Here is a 19,798-nt window from a genome sequence, read left to right as displayed (position 1 = left end):
TGAACAGATTGAATTGAGGCTTTCATTCACAGATTTAATTCACTTTTATTCATTGTGTGGAAGCTAAATCATTTTTGTTCTAATTATGTTCATTCTCATCTGTAACGATGCTAACGAAGCTCGTTTGAGTTTCAGCAAAAACCAGTGAGGTTCATTCTAATGTGTTACACATGTTCGGTTGAGCTTCTGTTTATGTTCGCTAATCAATTTTTAAATGTGAGCAAAAGCCTAAATTTTAATGATCGTGTCTCTTCCAAAAATTTAGACTAAACTGCTTTATTCACCTGGATGGGTTTTACAATCTCTTTATGAACATTTGAAGCATCAAAGTGGTAGTGGTAGTCTCTCCAATGGAGGGACAGAAAGCTCTCATCAAAAGATTTCATCAAAAAGATCTTCGTTTGTGTTCTGAAGGTCTTACGGGTTTGGAGCGACATGAGGGTGGGTAGTTAATGACAGAATTTACATTTTTGGGTGAACTATCCCCTTTAAAGTGCACGAGGTAAATTTTAGTGACATCTAGTGGTGAGGTTGCAAATTGCAACCACCCATCCCTCCCTTTAGAAGCACATAGAGAAGCTACGGTGGCTGACACAAGACAAAGATGACGTCTGAGACAGCAAAAAGTAGCTAGTGCCAATTTGCTGTAATGTACGAAAGACCTTAGGCTACATAATGAACCATTATGATTTTATTATCTTAGAGTGAGCCATTCCTCTCTGAGCCATTTCTATCTATAATCCATGAGTCCCCGTTTAGGGCTACTGTAGAAACGATTTCACTGTAAGGGGACCCGCTGTGTATGTAGATGGAAATGGCTTATTCTAAGCTAATAAAAACATAACGGTTCATTATGTAGCCTAAGGTCTTTATACACCAAATGAAAACCTAGTTATGTATATTATATTGCATTTCTGTCAATAGACAGATTCTGTCTTAAATATTACACACTGCACCTTTAAGTCTCAGCAAAGTCGCATGTTTATTAAGTTTACCACAGTCTGAATATGGAACTTCCTCTCTAAACTCAGACCTGCTTGTGGTTTCTTTTGCAAAGAGTTTTCATGTCATGTTCAGATGCTTTGTTCATCTCTGCTTGCTCGCCCTCGTCCTCTGTGTCAACAGTGCCGTGTCATCCCTGAGGCCCAACTCCACAATACTGGCAGAGGATACTGGGGCAGGAGGGCAGCGTTACTCACATGACAGCATTGCAGGCTTCATAAACACAAAGAGGTGATCTGCCTGAAAAACAGGATGAATGCACTGATCACATGACTAAAACTGCAAAAGCCACAATGTTACATTCCCTCAGTTCAAATCAAAATCACTGTGCTCTTTTTTAACTGCGTGGTTAGATTCTGCTTCTCCGAATGATGTTTTGTTTCACAATCTCACTGAATATCATTGATTTTCTAGTGTAAACTTGTCCTTGACATGGCCTGCAGATTGACATGGTGTACTTCATTTTAAAGTGCATTTTGGAGTTACTTTATATTTATAATGCATACAGATTTTATGAGCTATTATTAAAAACTTTTAGGGTGTGTTCACAGCTCCACACTTTGCATGTTTTGGTTTGACCAAAGCGAACCCGGGTGCGATTGGGGATCATTTGAATAAGTGTGAACACTTGCATCTGAACCCTGGTGTGCACCAAACAAGCGGAAAAGATGGGTCAAACTCTGGTGCGGTTTGACTGAAATATGAACGCAACACAGACCAAAGTCACGTAGACAAACCAAAAACAGGACATGATGTCACAAGATGTGACATTAAAGGACAGAATGCTTAATCATTCCTGTTTTTTCTGGTCATACAGAACCACTCCAAGCAGATCTTGGCTCATGTGTGTGGCGGAGGGATTTCTGCCGCTGTTTTGACTCGAGTTCTCAGCTGGTCAAAATACTGTCATACATAGGCTACGCACATACAGTGAGCGCATTAAGCCCAGAATACAGCGCTGTTTTTTTAAATGTTTATATGGTTTGTATATACGTTATAAAAGCTGACCATTCAGGCTGTGAACATCCCTGTGTTCACAGGGTTCAGTATCTTCAGGTTTGGGTGCTAAAATGCCAATGTAAACTAAATGTTTTTTTCTTAGTCCGGACCAAATTTACCAAGCCGTTAACCAAACTACAAGTGTGAACACACCCTTACAAAATTCATTCATCATATTGCAGGACCATTTAAAAAAAGAAGAGGGGTTAAAAATTGTGAAAATGTCATAAGACCTCAGTTACACACTTCCATTTATGCATTGATATATTCATAAATTCGAAAGGTCGCCAGATGTGATGCGTTCATTAACTTCACAAATGCGTGACATTAATGGGTAACTTTTCATGTTTTTCGGATCAGTGATGCAGAAATTCCAGGTAACAAGTCAACAGAATGCACTTCCTGTATCTTCTGAAGTGATTATATATTGCAGAATATCTCTGCAAAGATTCTCCATTAAAAAAAACAAGCTGTTGTACAAACCCTATTCCAAAAAAGTTGAGACACTGTACAAATTGTGAATAAAAACAGAATGCAATTATGTGGAAGTTTCACATTTTAATATTTTATTCAGAATACAACAGAAAAATAAGTTGATTTGAAATTTCATGGCATCTCAAAAAATTTGTGACAAGGCCATGTTAACCACTGTTTGGCATCCCCTCTTCTTTTTATGACTGTCTGCAAACGTCTGGGGACAGAGGAGACAAGTTGCTCAAGTTTAGGAATAGAAATGTTGTCCCATTCTTGTCTAATACAGGCTTCTTGTTGCTCAACTGTCTTAGGTCTTCTTTGTTGCATCTTCCTCTTTATGATGCGCCAAATGTTTTCTATGGGTGAAAGATCTGGACTACAGGCTGGCCATTTCATTACCCAGATCCTTCTTCTACGCAGCGATGATGTTGTAATTGATGCAGTATGTGGTCTGGCATTGTCATGTTGGAAAATGCAAGGTCTTCCCTGAAAGAGACGATATCTGGATGGGAGCATATGCACTGTAAAAAAAAGGCAAATTTTGAACTTTTGCAGTACAATCGACTTGGATGTTTAAGTTATTTCAACCTAAATTATGTTAAACTGACTTTAAAAAATGAGTTACTTCTTGTATAACTAATAAAAACAAGTTTAACATTTCTTAACTTATTTTGATGAGTTAAAACAATGTAAAAACATATGTTGTCATAACTTATTGAACATTTAATTTTTTACAGTGTTGTTTTAGAACTTGGATATACCTTTCAGCATTGATGGTGCCTTTCCAGATGTGTAAGCTGCCCATGCCACACACACTCATGCCATCAGAGATGCAGCTTCTGAACTGAGCGCCGATAACAACTTGGGTTGTCCTTGTCCTCTTTAGTCCAGATGACGTGGCATCCCAATTTTCCAAAAACATCTTCACATTTTGATTCGTCTGACCACAGAACAGTTTTCCACTTTGCCACTGTCAATTTTAAATGAGCCTTGGCCCAGAGAAAACGCCTGTGCTTCTGGATCATGTTTAGATAAGGCTTCTTTTTTGACCTATAGAGATTTAGCCGGCACCGGAGAACAGCACGGTGGATTGTGTTCACCGACAATCTTTTCTGGAAGTATTCCTGAGCCCATGTTGTGATTTCCATTACAGTATCATTCCTGTAAGTGATGCAGTGCCGTCTAAGGGCCCGAAGATCACGGGCATCAGTATGGTTTTCCGGCCTTGACCCTTACACACAGAGATTGTTCCAGATTCTCTGAATCTTTGATCTCTGAATGATATTATCCACTGTAGATGATGATAACTTCAAACTCTTTGCAGTTTTTCTCAGTTAAACTCCTTTCTGATATTGCTCCGCTATTTTTCGCCGCAGCATTGGGGGAGTTGGTGATCCTCTGCCCATCTTGACTTCTGAGAGACACTGCCACTCTGAGAGACTCTTTTTATACCCAATCATGTTGCCAATTGACTTAATAAGTTGCACATTGGTCCTCCAGCTATTCCTTATATGTACATTTAACTTTTCCTGCCTCTTATTGATACCTGTCCCAAACTTTTTTTGGAATGTGTAGCTCTCATGAAATTCAACATGAGCCAATATTTGGCTTGACATTTCAAAATGTCTCACTTTCAACATTTGATGTTATCTATATTCTATTGTGAATGAAATATAAATTTATGAGATTTGTAAATTATTACATCCATTTTTTATTCACAATTTGTACAGTGTCCCAACTTTTTTGGAATCGGGTTTGTAGACTTTAAACTGTCATTGTGCATATGTATGTGTTTTTATGGTTCTAAAATACCACAGTGGCCTGTGCTGTTTTTATAACTATATTATTATATTTTGCATGACAGATGGATTTCTAGGACACTTGCCCCTGGTTTCACAGATAAAGCTTAAGCTTGTCCCAGACTAAAATGCATATTTGAGCCTTTTAACTGAAAACATACATTAAAATATAGCAGTGCTGTTGTTTTGCTTCAAGATGCACAACATGAATTTTTCTAAAGCACATTTATAAATGCACTAATTGAACTAAGGCCTAATCCTGGCTTAATCTAAACCCTGTCTCTAAAGCCAGGCCTTTATCAATTAAATTGTTAAATAGTGCTATATATCTGTCTTGCTCAGTATCTTCAGTCAAGGCCCATGCAGCCCTGAGCTCTACGTGTTTTACATCCTGCCTTCATTTCTCAGAGGTCCTGATGACCTGGAGAGAACGTATTTTTCTCTCCAATCCTTTCATTCCTTTTAGCGATTGGCTTACACTTTATTTTACACTGTCCTTGTTACACTGCAATTATGCATTTAAGTGATATTAAGAAAGGTCTTCTAAAGTGAATTAATGAGTTTGTGTAAGAAAAAGATCCATATTTAAAACTTTATAAAGTAAAATATGTAGCTTCCAGTGGACCACCTTTTCAACTTATGCAAAAAAAAAAAGTGTAACTGGCGTGACGTATGTAGTGTAAGCGTTTTGAAACCCATGGATTCGCTTCAGAGGGCCTTTATTAACCCCTGGAGCTGTGTGGAGTACTTTTATAATGGTTGGATACAGTTTTTTGGGTTTCAAATTTTGGGCTGCCATTCACATGCATTATAAAGCTTGGATTAGCCAGTATATTTTTTACTATAACTCTGATTATATTCGTCTGAAAGAAGAATGTCATATACACCGATGACCTGAGGGCGAGTGAATCATGGGCTAATTTTCATTTTGGGGTGAATACACCTTTAAGTAGCTTCTGAACTTGTCTTAAACATGTAAAAAAAAAAAAAAAAATATGGGATGAAACAATGGCACTGACATATTTTAAGATATATGAGTGCAAGTTGCTTTCAGTTAAAACAGCTCAATAATGCATTGGTCTATTAGTTTGTGACTAGCTTGAACCTTGTCAGTAAAACCAGGAGTTAGTGTCTTGATAAAATCATTGCCTATTGCGTTGATATCTGTCAAATAATATCATTAATGTTACATTTATAATATGTCTTGTATACACTAACAGCGCAGATAACGTAGGATGCATAAAATAAAGTTAAAAAACGGATTTTGCCAAATGCACGTTGCCCTTTTAAGAGCTGTTTTGGGTCCGCACGTGCTTTCCATATATGGAGGCTCGAACACAAACAGCAGCGCTTTTCTGACCGACAGTAACCTCGCGCATCGCTCTCGCTATAAAAGGATGGAGGAGAGGAAAAAAGTCCGTCCATAGAGAACAAAACGCCACCGGTACAATATCGCTTTGAGAGCGTTAAAACAACAGTTTCTCTTCTGGTCTTTAAAGGATTTACAGTTTAGGCCTATATGAAATAAGGAATAATCATTTCGAAGCAAGAAAAAACGGTGAGTAAAAATTGGAGTTTCTTCTCTTTTTTTGGAGCACTGAGCTCGTGCTGTTTTATTTTTAAAATCTAGTTCCTAGATAAATATTTTTGCTTAAATGTACTGAATCTGTCATCAGAAACGCTGTTGTTTTCCAACAAATTACGCGTTTTTTTGTTGTTGAGTTGTGATGTATTAAAAGCTTCTTGGCAGTCGTTTATGCTGAAAATTGATGACAATTGTAATGTTCCATCGTTTAATAATCGTGACACATGCACATATGAATAGTTTTACCTGCTACTACATTGATAAGAAACGCGCTGTTGTTGTTTTTCTTCAACACTCGTTTCTTTTGTGGTAAACACTTGATGAGTTGTGATATACCAGACAGCTATTTATGTTGAAAAGTTCTGTATGATTGACCATCACTTTCATTTGTATGCTACCGAGAGAATGACAACTTGAAAAGACAGTTGAACAAAGAAAGACGGTAAAAGTGCTCGCGTGTCGCTTCAGCATCTGTTGTTATAACCGACTCGAGTCTGCGCGAAATGACCGAGAGTAACCTCTCCTCTGCGGAACAATGAAAAACACACCGAGCTCTTCAACTCTATAGCATCTTTAAAACATCACGATTATAAACCAATTTACTGGTAAAACAGCAGTTAAGGTGTACAGTTTGCTGTATTATTAAATGCCTTCTCATATTTTGCTCCAGAGAAGTCATTCTTTGCGAAGATTGTGTTGTAAACAAATGTATGCAGGATATTCTCTTACTTCACCTTTCTTGGACAAATTTTAAATCAGTCGTGATTGACAGGATTTATTTATCTTGCTTTAAGTTCAAAGTGAGCCTAAAACCTGATCTTTGGTGCATATGTGTGTGTAAGACATTGTATGCGCATGGCGAGAGAGGCGATATGATGCAGAAAATGATAAACAAGAAGAAAAATAAGAAAACGCACGCGTCCGCTAGGGACGCTCTTTATGATGTTATGTATGAAAAAAACACAAGCATAAGAATCACATTACCTCAGACAGATCCATATCTGCCCAAACATTACAAAACAAAAGATTTAAAACACATCTAGACTAATGAATGATACAGAGAATGTGAATGAGTCAACGGCACATAGGAGAACTACATACAAGGAGAAATGTTTTTCTTGCTTTAAAATACATGTTTTATGGTTTTCTTACCATATGCAACAAAATGGCTTCTTGCTTGCTGGTTATGCCATGCAGTCTTTGATTTGGTGGACAAAGTTTACACCATTAATCAAATGTATACATATCAAAATTAGTTTTAAATCCAGTAGAGAAATTTAAAACAAATAGTGTACTTTAGTATTTTTGAATAACAATAGAAGATGATTAATGTATAATAGCTATAGCATTGACATTTTGTTAGGACTTATTTCATTGGAAAATGCGTTACTAGACAATTTCATCAGAACACCAGCAGGAGATCATGATTTATGATTGAGATCATTATGAAATTTACCAACCCACATACTGACACTGTTCTGTTTCCTGTTTGCAGTTTTCTGATAGCAATAAGCTACTGTATGTCAATGCCAAAACATTTTGTTTTAATTATTATTCTACCTTGCTAACTTAAAGCAAAGTCTCAGCGGCCATCTTTGAGACTCCTCTCGGGCATGCAAGTGCAGCTCCTATCTCGTTGACTGGGGAAACATGCCTACGATTTCATGTTTGAAATCACCAATGAATTTAACAAAAATTTGGTCTCTAAACACACAAATGATGGCACAAAAAAGAATTATTTTTTAGCCTGGACAAAGCTAATGCAGTCCTCAACAGGTGTCTTATAACACTGCCTGTTTCTATAAAAACCAGAGCTACTAATGGCAGTTGCAGTGACACAATGACTTTACTAATCAACGATTGGCTCTTTCACTTAGAAGCCGGGGCTTATTCGCCATATTGGCGTAGCACTTGCTCCTATTCAAGTAATCAGACGTTTTCTTCCCTATTGTGACGTATATCTGAGTGAAACTAGGGTGCTTTGTCCCGCATCCCGCAAGACGTACGCCTCGCATTTATAAAAAAAAAGTAAAAATGCGATTGCCGTTTAAAAATCCATTTGCTTGGCCATCATGTTACTGCTAGAGCGGGAAAATCTGCATAGATTTGCAAAGTCTAAGAAAGGACAATAAACTAGTCTTTACTTAAGGACATTTATTTTAATAAAAATGTGATTTTTTTACTTTCTAGCCTGTTATTCTTTTCATTATATTTAGTAGGCAGAAAAGGTCCAGTAGAGTAAATGACATTGTATAACTAGAAGAAAATTGTAGTGCCAGTCACTGAGCCGGTCACAATTAACAAAGCTTATTGACGATTTAAAACATTATCATTGAATGTGATAGCAAACAGACTTTCCGACTAATGTATAATCAATATTTTACATAGTATAATAGTAGTACATTTATCTCTCCACACGCGTCCTGCATTGTCCCACAAATTCACATCATCTGTCCTGCAACAGAGCAAGGTCTCCCTATAGGGGCGTGGCTTGATTTTGTCCACGGGGAATTGATTGGATGGTTGTGGTTTGCTTCATGTGAGTGACAGGTTGCTCCGTCCTTGTGCCAGTGAACACGTCATCAGAGAAAAGAAGAGGTGTCGAGGGAGTGGAAGTTGTTTTGATTCAAGGTTATGAGGCACAAGAATTAAAAACAATAATGTGTACGAATAAATAATTGATAATACTGCAGTATTCCATAAAAAAACAAGGACTGTCAAGTCATCATCACAAATCAGTTGAAATGTTAGTAGGAAATCCTCACAATCTGTTGAATGTTTACTCGTCCTAATGTCTCTGTTTGCTTTAATGCAACTCTGAGTCAGTGCTGTTTGGATGATGTCACAGCACCCGTGTTATAAAGTCCCCCTTAGATAGAGCTGTACAAGATAGACGACCACAGCTAAATTAGTTGAGCTTGACATCATTAGCTTCACATCTCTTTTCTTGACAGTTGCCAGAGGCGGCGCGGACAGTGTGGAGCCGTGGCAAGATGGCTTTCTCCACTCAGTTGGGCTTACTGCTGTGGAAGAACTTCACTTACCGACGGAGACAGACTGTAAGTTCATACCAAATGCATTGAGATTTTAACACATCACCTACCACTAATCAGTCATTTATCAAAAATATCAATAAATGCAACAATCAAATGTCAAATGCAGCATAACGAAAGCCTTTTGTAACATATGGAGTCCCCAGGCTCCCATTTTTCTGTATGGTGACATCTGTGAGGTTCTGGAGGTCACCAACCCCCTCGGATCGAAAGGAATTAATAAATACATGAATAAAAAGACAATTTGTGGATTTTTATTTTATTGTGTAACATTTTTAAAGTTGCTGTTTGAACAAAAAGTCTCTTATTTGTGAAGTAGTTGTCATTTATGTACTTATCAACATTATCTTAAAGTCCAGTAAGAGAATGTACCTCAAAAAGCTGATTAAGTGATAATGATATTGGTACGGACTGCACATAATGCACTTAGCACTGAATGTAGGAGGTTCAGATGCCTTGAATGTCAACAGAAAGCCCAACAACCGTCATGATAAACAGGCTTTTCTTGACTTCGCTCCAATAGTTGATTCAGGATCTGTTTGCAGGGAAGAAGTTATGTTGAATTTCAGATTAAAATTCATTAGGGAGGAACCAAAGCAATCCAGGATGTAAAGTTTGAAGACATGAGTAAATATCACACTATTGTCCTTTCTTTTCCAGATTCAGCTACTGATTGAGATAATATGGCCGCTCTTCATCTTTTTCATCTTGATATCTGTCAGACTCTATTATCCTCCCTACGAGCAACATGAATGTAAGTGGTCTAAGATGGGTAAAAAACAAACTAACTCAAACATTTATTGTGCTTTTGGTTCGTTTTTACAACCACAGATGTGTTGAATGAGATTTGAGCTTAGGTTAGAAGGTGTTTTTCGTGCTCAAAACATCAAACTATTATTATTTTTAAAATAAGAAGATAAAAAACCAACCGTGAACCTTATTTCACTTTTATTATATTGTTCTAAAGCCTATTTGTAATGACTACTTTAAAAGAAATGCACTTTCAGTTTGAAATGATCCTTAGTGCATTTATTTAATGTCTTGTGTCACCATGTCTTACTTCACTCGCCTGTCAATATTTGCTCCTGTTTGGAAATCGCACTGTACCCAGGGGAGGTCAAGGACAGCAAAACAGCTCCACGAACCGCATGAAATTTGATATATCACAAGATGTCCAAAACACATTTTCTTGCAGTGTCAGTTCCTGTACTTTGAACTAAAATAACTAAATGTTAGCCTTTTTTTAGTTTTTTTTTCTTCCAAAAATCTGTAAAAAGAAGAACAAACGAATAGAAAGAAAATGATTACAGTATATCTGCTTTGAACATACACCTTTCTAACAAAAGGGAAGCATTTCTGCAGAGATGTTTCAAGGAATTATTATGTAACGAAGTGAAAAGTGCTTTCAGAGCTCCTCTGAACCCCTCCACCTCCCCAGCTCCACCTGTCTATATCAGATATGGGATTTATGTATGTCTTTATGCAGCAGCAGCAGATCTTACATGCTCATGTCAGCGTGTCTGTGTGTCTATTAGCAGTAGCAAAGTCTTAAAAGCAGCAACGTTGCAGATCTAGACCAAATCTATCAACATTGCCACAATGGACTCATTTGTGCATGATTAGTTTGTGTACATTACTCCAAATAAAATAAACACAATTGTATTCCATTAAATACTTACAGAAATATGGTTGCATAGAGTATTGCATTTGCTGCAAATCTGATTGCTTTGTCTTGTTTTTCCAGGCCACTTTCCCAATAAGGCCATGCCCTCTGCGGGGACCTTACCATGGGTGCAGGGCATCATCTGCAATGCCAACAACCCTTGCTTTCGCTACCCCACCCCTGGAGAGACGCCCGGAGTGGTCGGCAACTTCAATGACTCCATGTAAGTATATCAAGCGTTGGGTCTGCGCTGGATTTTACAGCATATATATACTATTTTTTTTTTAAATAAACACTTTACAATATGCTTTCCTCATGTGTGTGTCATTTTGATTTACAGCATCTCCCGACTGTTCATCGATGCCAAGAAAATTCTCCTGTACAGCCGAGATGACAAGAGCTTTGAAGGTTTCAAAGGACTCGTCCGGGCCTTGAGGAAACTGCAGAGGAACACTGAAGGTCAGGCCCCTTTAGAAATGCACTTTCACAACATTTAAAATATGTACACTATCATTTTTAGGGTCCCAAGATTGGGGTCGGTGCTCACCAAAGCTGCATTTATTTGATCAGAAATGCAGTAAAAATAAAAACAGTAATATTGTGTAATACACATGATCCTTCAGAAATCATGCTGATTTGAAATCTTTTGTATTATTATCAGTGTTCAAAGCAGTTGTTTTGCTGATACATTTTATACGTGACATAATAGAAATCTTTTGTTACATTTTATATGTCCTTGCTGAACAAAGTATTAATTTCTTTAACAAAAATCTTACCTCAAACTTTCGAACACTAGCGTATGTTACTAAAGCGTTGTATTAACAGTAACAGTATTGTACTAAAATCACTAGTGTTTTGTAAGTCTGTTGCAAAAGAATCTGTCAATTCCTCTCTTGGTATCAAGTCACTCTGCCACTTTATAGCATTATTTACTCTCATATATGCTTTGGTATTGTTAACTAGCTGGTGTGCAGTGAATTTTAAAGGGATCCCATGGTGTTGAGACTTGTATGGCTTAATATAACATAAATGATGTCTCTTACTGAATTATGTGGTAGAAAACCCATGAAAGATCTACGTTATTTAAAAAATCGATTTTATATTTGGACCATGGGCGGCGCCATTTTGTTTGCGTTCTAGGTTGATGACGTAGAGTGGTTGAACTCCTCAATCAGCTGGCGTTACCCGTTGCTATTTTTACCACAACGCAACTCGAAAATTGTTTCAGAGTTAAACAAAACAAATGAATTGCTTTGTAATTGTACTTAAAACACACTCAAACATACATGTGCACACAAACTCACCTACACAAGTCACAAACAGATCGGCGGGCGCGCACACACACACCTGACTGCTCTGTCTCAATCGCATGCATCATCACCAAAACATCCTGCCTCTCTTCCTCACGTTACTTTATCCCATCGTCCTACCTAGATATTTCCCTCTGCTGGTCACATAGGCATTACAGTTAATCTACTATCAACAGTCTATCTAGGGAACAGGATGTGTTGAACAGGATATCAACACAGGGAATAGATTGAGGGTTATGTATGCGCGCGCAGTGCGTGCGTGTGTGTGTGTGTTCGCGCCGATCTGTTGGGGTGTGTGTGTGTTCGCGCCGATCTGTTGGGGTGTGTGTGTGTGTGTGTGTGTGTGTGTGTGTGTGTGTTCGCGCCGATCTGTTGGGGTGTGTGTGAGTCTGTGTGAGAGAGAGAGTTTGTGTGCACATGTATGTTTGAGTGCGTGAAGTCGGACAGCTGTTTGTAAATCGGCTTTACTCGTTATTGCGGTGGAACGTGAGACTGAATGACTGCACTCGAACATGTCCACTATGGTGTCGGACAACACTACAAATGTCCGTCCCTTCAAATAATGCCCTATTTAAGGGTATAGGGTCGATTTCAGATTCAGCCCCTGTCGTGGAGACTGAGCAGCCCAACATCTCGATTGAGACAGAGCCTGTCGTGTGCGCGCCCGCCGATCTGTTTGTGACTTGTGTAGGTGAGTTTGTGTGCACATGTATGTTTGAGTGTGTTTTAAGTATAATTACAAAGCAATTCATTGGTTTTGTTTAACTCTGAAACAATTTTCGAGTTGCGTTGTGGTAAAAATAGCTACGGGTAATGCCAGCTGATTGAGGAGTTCAACCACTCTACGTCATCAACCTAGAACGCAAACAAAATGGCGCCGCCCATGGTCCAAATATAAAATCGATTTTTAAAATAACGTAGATCTTTCATGGGTTTTCTACTACATAATTCAGTAAGAGACATCATTTATGTTATATTAAGCCATACAAGTCTCAACACCAGGGGATCCCTTTAAGTAGTGTTTCAACATCCTGAATCCCAAAGGGCATCTATGTTCCCAATGAAATGGAAACACCACAGGGATTTCCTGTCAGCTTAGGTGCGGCTTTGCATAGCTCTTCAAATAGGAAACATGTTCTGTTTTAGATATGTTTGTTTATTTAAAATAAAAAAGCGGTTGCAATCTGCTTGTTTTTTCAATTGCTTGAAATATAGTGATGTTCGTAATAGCGTTAAAGGTGCAGTAAGCGATTTCTGAGAAAGCACAACACTAGTAGCCAATCAGCAGTAGAGGGTGTGTCCACGCATGATGGGGAGGAGAGTGAGCCAATCAGCAGTAGAGGGCCTGTCCACACATGATGGGGAGAAGAGTGAGCCAATCAGCAGTAAGGGTCGTGACCACTAATGGTGGGGAGAAGAGTGAGCCTATCAGCAGTAAGGGTCGTGACCACTAATGGTGGGGAGAAGAGTGAGCCTATCAGCAGTAGGGGGCGTGTCCACAAATGGTGGGGAGAAGAGTGAGCCAATCAGCAGTAGGGGGCGTGTCCACAAATGGTGGGGAGAAGAGTGAGCCAATCAGCAGTAGGGGGCGTGTCCACTCATGATGGAGAGAAGAGTGAGCAAATCAGCAGTAGGGGGCGTGTCCACAAATGGTGGGGAGAAGAGTGAGCCAATCAGCAGTAGAGGGCATGTCCACACATGATGGGGAGAAGAGTGAGCCAATCAGCTGGAGGGGGTGTGGCCACTCATGGTAGGAGAGGAGAGAGAGTTAGCCAATCAGCAGCAGGGGGCGTGTCCACTCATGATGGGGAGGAGAGAGAGAGAGCAATGGATAGATTATTTATTTATTTATTTATTTATTTTTATTTTTTAGGGGGTTTTAGATGGTTGATTTGTAGCCCTGTATAAGTCTGTATTATATTATGTTCATTAGATCCTATGGGATTTTTCACCCATTTTTCGAGGTGTTTCGATGGTCACTTGCAGAAAAGATATATATGCAAAAACCGTACACTTGCTTATAAACCACACACTTGCTCATAAACTGAAGTTTGTGTTCTTTTTGTAGACTAATAACTCGGTGTAGCTGTTGAGGGAGGCTTGTGGGAGTTGCATCTTCTCACAGTTGACAGCATTTAATTAATGTTCCCGGAGGGGTTGCTGTTTGCATCTGGGGTTTGAGAAATAGGATGCTTGCTTTGCCCACTATGGATTAGTAAGCCTCAAGAGTCAATGGTTCAACACGATGATTTTATGCCATAGAGACTCTCAGGTTTCATAAGTGTGCTCTTTTTGTGGTTCTAGAACATTCCTCTGAAGAATACTGAGGTATGATAACTCATCCCATCTGCTCTGAGGTTTTGTAAAGGAAGTTTAAACAGTTTGAGGTCATGCTGTAGCAAAGAATAATAATAAAAATGGCTTTGATATCGTAGTTGTTGTTACTTCTAGATGAGTAATGTATTAAATGGAGACTTTTGATAAAATCTCCTAATTCTCCCATTTTTCCTCTGAGGATTTTGACATGTTTGGTTTGATTAAAATGGATCGTGTTATTGCGGATTATTTGAATAAGTGCGTCAGAACCGCATCTCCTCGCAGCAGATCTTGGTTTATGTGTGTGACGGAGGGATTCCTGCCACTGTTTAGACTCCTTTACACATTTTATAAGTTCTCAGCTGGTCAAAATACCATCATATGTAGCTACGCATAGCGAGCATCCCGAGTCTCATCACAAAATATACGTAATAAAAGCCGACCAATCAGGTTATAAACATTTTTTTTTGGTTCAGACCAAACAAACTGAATTACAAGTGTGAACACACCCTAAAACAAAGATTATTGGAGTTGTGTGTCACAGGTGATTGCTGGAAGAACAGGCAGATGAAGCTTTTATGATACACACTAATAAATGCAAAACAAGGCAGGCAAACTAACACAACCTCCAAACATTAATGTGACTGGGAACTTAAATATAAAGCAAATGAGGGAGATAATGATGAACACCTGTTTTGACTAAATGAGTTACCATGACAACTAAAGAGTGGCGGGAAACGGAACAAAGGAACACGTGACTGAAAATAACGAACTAAGATTCGATGAAAATGAAACTAACTAAACAGAACTGTGACAATGTGTTACAAATATAAAAAAGACTGATGAATTCTTTATATTTCAGTGTGTGACATGATGTTTCTTTGTAATTATTTCTGAAATTTACTAGCAATTTCTGACATCAAAAGTAAATCCCACATCAATTTTTATCCAGCGAATGAGTTTCAAAACTGCTTCTCAGCTTTTGCCAGATCTCAAATGAGCTGAGCTATATTTGTTTTAAAGCTCTATACTTTTACTGCACGCCAGTAATTATCACGTTTGTGGCTGTTTGTTACTCCTCCTTGTAAAGGAGAAACAAAGTTTGAGGCTGCTATGAAACGTATAAAAATGTTTAGGCTCTTCACATTAAAAAGCATTTTTGTTTCGCAAATGCGCACACAACAAATTCTGCACCCCCTGAAATCTTTTATAGCTCATTTCCCCATAATACTTCCCGAATAGCAAAGCAATACGAAAATGTGAGAAGTATTTTGTAGCTGGGGAAGCTGGAGAACGACCTGTAGTAACCCCGGAGGAGAGAGAGAGACTGACTCAAACCAGTTCGCACTGAGGATGACTCTTCCGGAATGTTCTGACACGCAACACAATGAGCTCCGTGAGGAACACTGCCGTCGTCTCTTTCTGCCTTTTGTTGTCCCTCTGTGGACATCTTGCATGATGAACTCGGAACTGATGGCTAAATGGACCATTCTCTCGTGACTGTAACCAGCACAATGGTTCGGCTGCATTACCTCACTCGCTTTATCGTGGAGAAAGGCATTGCAGTAGAGTCATACTTATCACAATGTTCTGAAACACCCTTTGTTAGAAATGATAATATTCATGGTGCCGTTATGAATCGCTGCTTTATGTAGCGAAAAAAAACAGCAGTTTGACCTGTGTTAGTAAGCATGATTGTGATATGACGTTATCAAATTTTAAAGTATATCAATTATTTATATATATATATAAGCTTGCATAATCTATTTATGTTTATTTATTTAAATAAATAATCATTTATATGATTTATTTTAGTTCTATCTTATTATATAAACAATTCAATCAACAAATAGCTTGCATTATTTGGCAGCACATCTGTTTCCGTACTGATAGTAAATCAGCATATTATTACAATGATTTTTGAAGGATCATTTGACAAGTAATAGCTGATAAAAAATCACTTAAATTAATCCTATTTTAAAGTATATTAAAATAGAAAACCATTATTTTAAATTGTAATAATATTTCACAGTATTAGAGTTTTTTCCATATTTTTTATCAAATAAATGCAGGCTTGATAAGCATAGCGACTTCTTTCAAAAACATTAAACATACACTGTAAAAAAATATTGTTGGTTTAACTTAAAAAAGTAAGTAACCTGGTTGCCTTAACATTTTGAGTTCATTGACATTGAAAATGTGAGTTAATACAATGAAGGAAATTGGTTTAATAAATAGAAACTCTAAATATTATTGTATCTGAACAACATAATTTTTTTTTATAAATCATGAAAATAGCACCATTTGGCATGTTTAACTGCGTCAACACAAATAAAACACACACAATTACCCAATATGCTAACAAAATCTTTTAATAATGTTTAAATAAATGTTGTCGATTCTCAAAAATGTTATAATTATATTAACTCAAAATTTTAAGGCATCCAGGTAACTTATTTTTTAAATAATTTTTTACAGTGTAGCAACGTTTCTAAACTTTTGAATGGTACTTTATATCATGCTGACTAATGTATATTTCATAGTATTTTGCTGAATTTAATATTTGATTACATTCATTGTATATGGTATTTCATTTTTATATTTTTAGTCTTAAAGGGTTTTCTTTTTCTCCTAGGTTTCAAACTGAAGGACTTCCTCCATGATAATGAAACGCTGTCTGAGTTTCTCGAGAAAAATGCTACCCTGCCCAAGCATGCTGTGAGACAGATAGTGGAGGCTAACGTCAACTTGGAGAAGGTAAATGAACTGGGCAACATTCATGAGCTGTTTAAAAATCATTCAACTCCCAAATCATTAAAAATGAGTCTCGAATCATCAGACATCAAGTTTTTTGTTTTGTTTGTCCTGCTGGTGTTGTCTTTAGTCACCTTCACACACACAAAAATAAAATAAAAACCTTTTTCTTACTTTTTGTAAAATGTATTTTTGTCTTGTTTCTAGTAAAAATTTCTAAATATGTCTTACATTAAGAAACATTTACTAGACAAGTAAAAATGATTGTCTTGTTTTAGGGAAAAGAACTAAAAATGAAGAGAGTTTTTGCTTAAAATGAGCAAAATAATTTGCCAATGAGGTAAGCAAAATAAAGATAAAAACAAGATTATTTTCTATTTCTCTTATTTTAAGCAAAAACTCTTAATTTTGAGTATTTTTTCCCCCAAAACAAGACAATTATTTTTGCTTGTCTAGTAAATACTTCTTGTTTTAAGAATTGTTAGATGTTTGGACTAGAAACAGTAAGTAAGAAAAGCATTTTTGCAGCGTATGAAAAGCGCTTAATATATTTTACACTCCGTCTTTTGCAGTCATTAAAGGGCGCTCTGTCATGTTACGTAACACATCGCTGGCTCGTACAGATATGAAGCGTTTGTTTTTTTCTATATTTGCCATTTACCATTTTCAAGCCCTGTACATGCGTCCGTGCGACCTCACGTGCAGATGACCTTGGTGTAATGGGATAGGACTCGACTGGACAGTCCCGGGCAGATGCTGCGCATGATGGATCTCCTGCACAGCTGTACTGAGAGAGCGGTGCACGTGCTCCTGTGCGCTAGGGTTTGGGGAGGGGGAGTCACATGATTGTTGCCTCTCAGAGTTACGACCACAGAGCAATTCCTGGAACACCGAGACAGGCCGAGTGATTCTCAGCACCCATTACAGACGTGCTGCAAGATAGAGGCTACTTTGATAACACTGGACTTCAGTTTATCGACAGTGTGCCCAGCGATTCATTCTACACCTATCATACATCAAAAAATAGATTCATTCTTTATGGGATTGTTTACAACTATGGCCCCAAAAACATTTGTACATTTAAGCCACATTTAAACTTTATAAAATTCATTGTATTCAAACCATTCCACTAACAATTGACAACCAGAAAGTGTTAAAATACTTGGTTACACTCTATTTTAAGGTGTCATTGTTAAAGTGTAATTATATATTTAAGTACTGAGTAATATTAATTAACTATGTGTACTTACTATAGGGTTATGGTAAGATTAGGGTTTGGTTGAGGGTTAGCTGCATGTAATTACACATAACTTACTGTTATTACTATGGTAAGTACATGTAACATTTGTAACAAGGACACTGTAAAATAAAGTGCTACAAAATACTTCATTTTGAACATAAAACTTTTTTTTTAAATAATTTAAAACAAACTAAAAGCTTATTTACCTTCACCTAATATGTGCTATTGTTCTTTAAATACTATTAGCAATAAATATTACTAATATATATACTGCTATATATGGTATATTCAGAACAGGATTTCACATAAATAATATTCATGTTTGTCTGAATATTTTATGGGTCCAGGTTTTAAAAGAAATTAATACTTTTATTCAGCTATGATATATATTAAATTGATTAGTTGTGACAGTAAAGACATTAAAAATATTTATATATATATATTTGTCAAATCAATGCTGTTCTTTTGAAATTTTTATTCATCAAAGAATTCCAAAAAAATATCTTTTTACTTTTTCTAAAAAAAATTATAATTTATAATAATAAAAAATCTTTATTGAGTATTAAATGCTGAAAATTCAGCTTTGATCACAGGAATAAATTACATTTTAACATATATTAACATAGTATAGAAAACATTTATTTTAAATATTAATAATATTTCACAACATATAACTGTCTTTACTGTATTTTGATCAAATAATTGCAGCCTTGGTGACCAGAAGAGACTGTAGCAATGTTTAAATTTCAGGGACGTAGGAGGCCAGAACCGGGAAAAATTCAACATAAACTTTAATCATAAAATAAACAAACAACACAACGAAAGTAAAGCTACTGCTGCACGGACGTTAACAAAACAACTAAAAGTCCAGGCCTGGTCCTCTCTCATCATCCTTATGGTGTAGCGCAGAAGACACTATTTAACACTTGCACCATTGGCCTTGCTCTTCTCCCACGACTCTTGTCCCCACCCTGCTTGCCACAAAATCAAAAATGGTAGTGTATATGCATATAAAAAATTGATAGTTGTCTGAGGTCTTACCTTAAGAGCTTCCCAAATTAGCGTTTATTCATCTTCTAAGCTCATCCTGACCTGATTGAATTATTGTGTAAAGAGGAGAGAGTTAGAGAGCTTATAGGGAGTCACAATCTTACAAAAAAGATACTATTCACTGCCTCTTTCACAAAAGAAAGCACCTGTAATTATATGATCACAGAGTGTTGTTTCTTACAATCATTTAAATACCAGATCTCTTCATGACCATAGAGCTGAACTAGACAGAATGGCAAACAATATTTCCCAAACACAGTTTTCCACATCTGCCTTTGGTCAAAGAAACAGGTAGTCCTGCCTCAAACTCACGCCATTGGTCGAGCGAGAGAGATTTGCCTGGATACTGCATCAAAATGGAGACATGAAGCATTTACAGTTCTTAAAAATACTCTCTCATACATGTAATGGATTCATATTCATATGGCAGCTTTCTGGTTACACACTTCCTCTTCAAGTGGAAATATGCGAATTTATATTTATAATAGCTTGAGCCATTTGACCTTTCTCAAAAGCTCTTGTAGAAAACATTATCCTCAAAGTAAGGTTGAAA

The 19,798-nt window shown here is 37.2% G+C and overlaps 1 protein-coding gene across 2 annotated transcripts in view; it reads left to right on the top strand.

Annotated features, from left to right (window-relative positions):
* The first annotated feature begins 5,670 nt into the window (after positions 1-5,670).
* The window catches only part of abca1a (ATP-binding cassette, sub-family A (ABC1), member 1A), a 49,670-nt gene continuing 35,542 nt past the window's right edge, over positions 5,671-19,798 (top strand). For both annotated transcript variants that reach the window (XM_067440852.1, XM_067440851.1), the window contains exons 1-6: positions 5,671-5,832; positions 8,814-8,918; positions 9,573-9,666; positions 10,657-10,798; positions 10,916-11,034; positions 16,837-16,958. In XM_067440852.1, the coding sequence (XP_067296953.1) occupies positions 8,853-8,918; positions 9,573-9,666; positions 10,657-10,798; positions 10,916-11,034; positions 16,837-16,958 (543 nt within the window). In that variant the 5' untranslated portion in view covers positions 5,671-5,832; positions 8,814-8,852. The remainder of the gene's footprint in view (positions 5,833-8,813; positions 8,919-9,572; positions 9,667-10,656; positions 10,799-10,915; positions 11,035-16,836; positions 16,959-19,798) is intronic.

The sequence above is a fragment of the Pseudorasbora parva genome, chromosome 4, assembly GCF_024679245.1.
Source record: "Pseudorasbora parva isolate DD20220531a chromosome 4, ASM2467924v1, whole genome shotgun sequence".
Taxonomy (NCBI): Eukaryota; Metazoa; Chordata; class Actinopteri; order Cypriniformes; family Gobionidae; genus Pseudorasbora; species Pseudorasbora parva.
The sequence above is the reverse complement of the archived record's forward strand: the minus strand, read 5'-3'. Positions and strand labels throughout refer to the sequence as shown.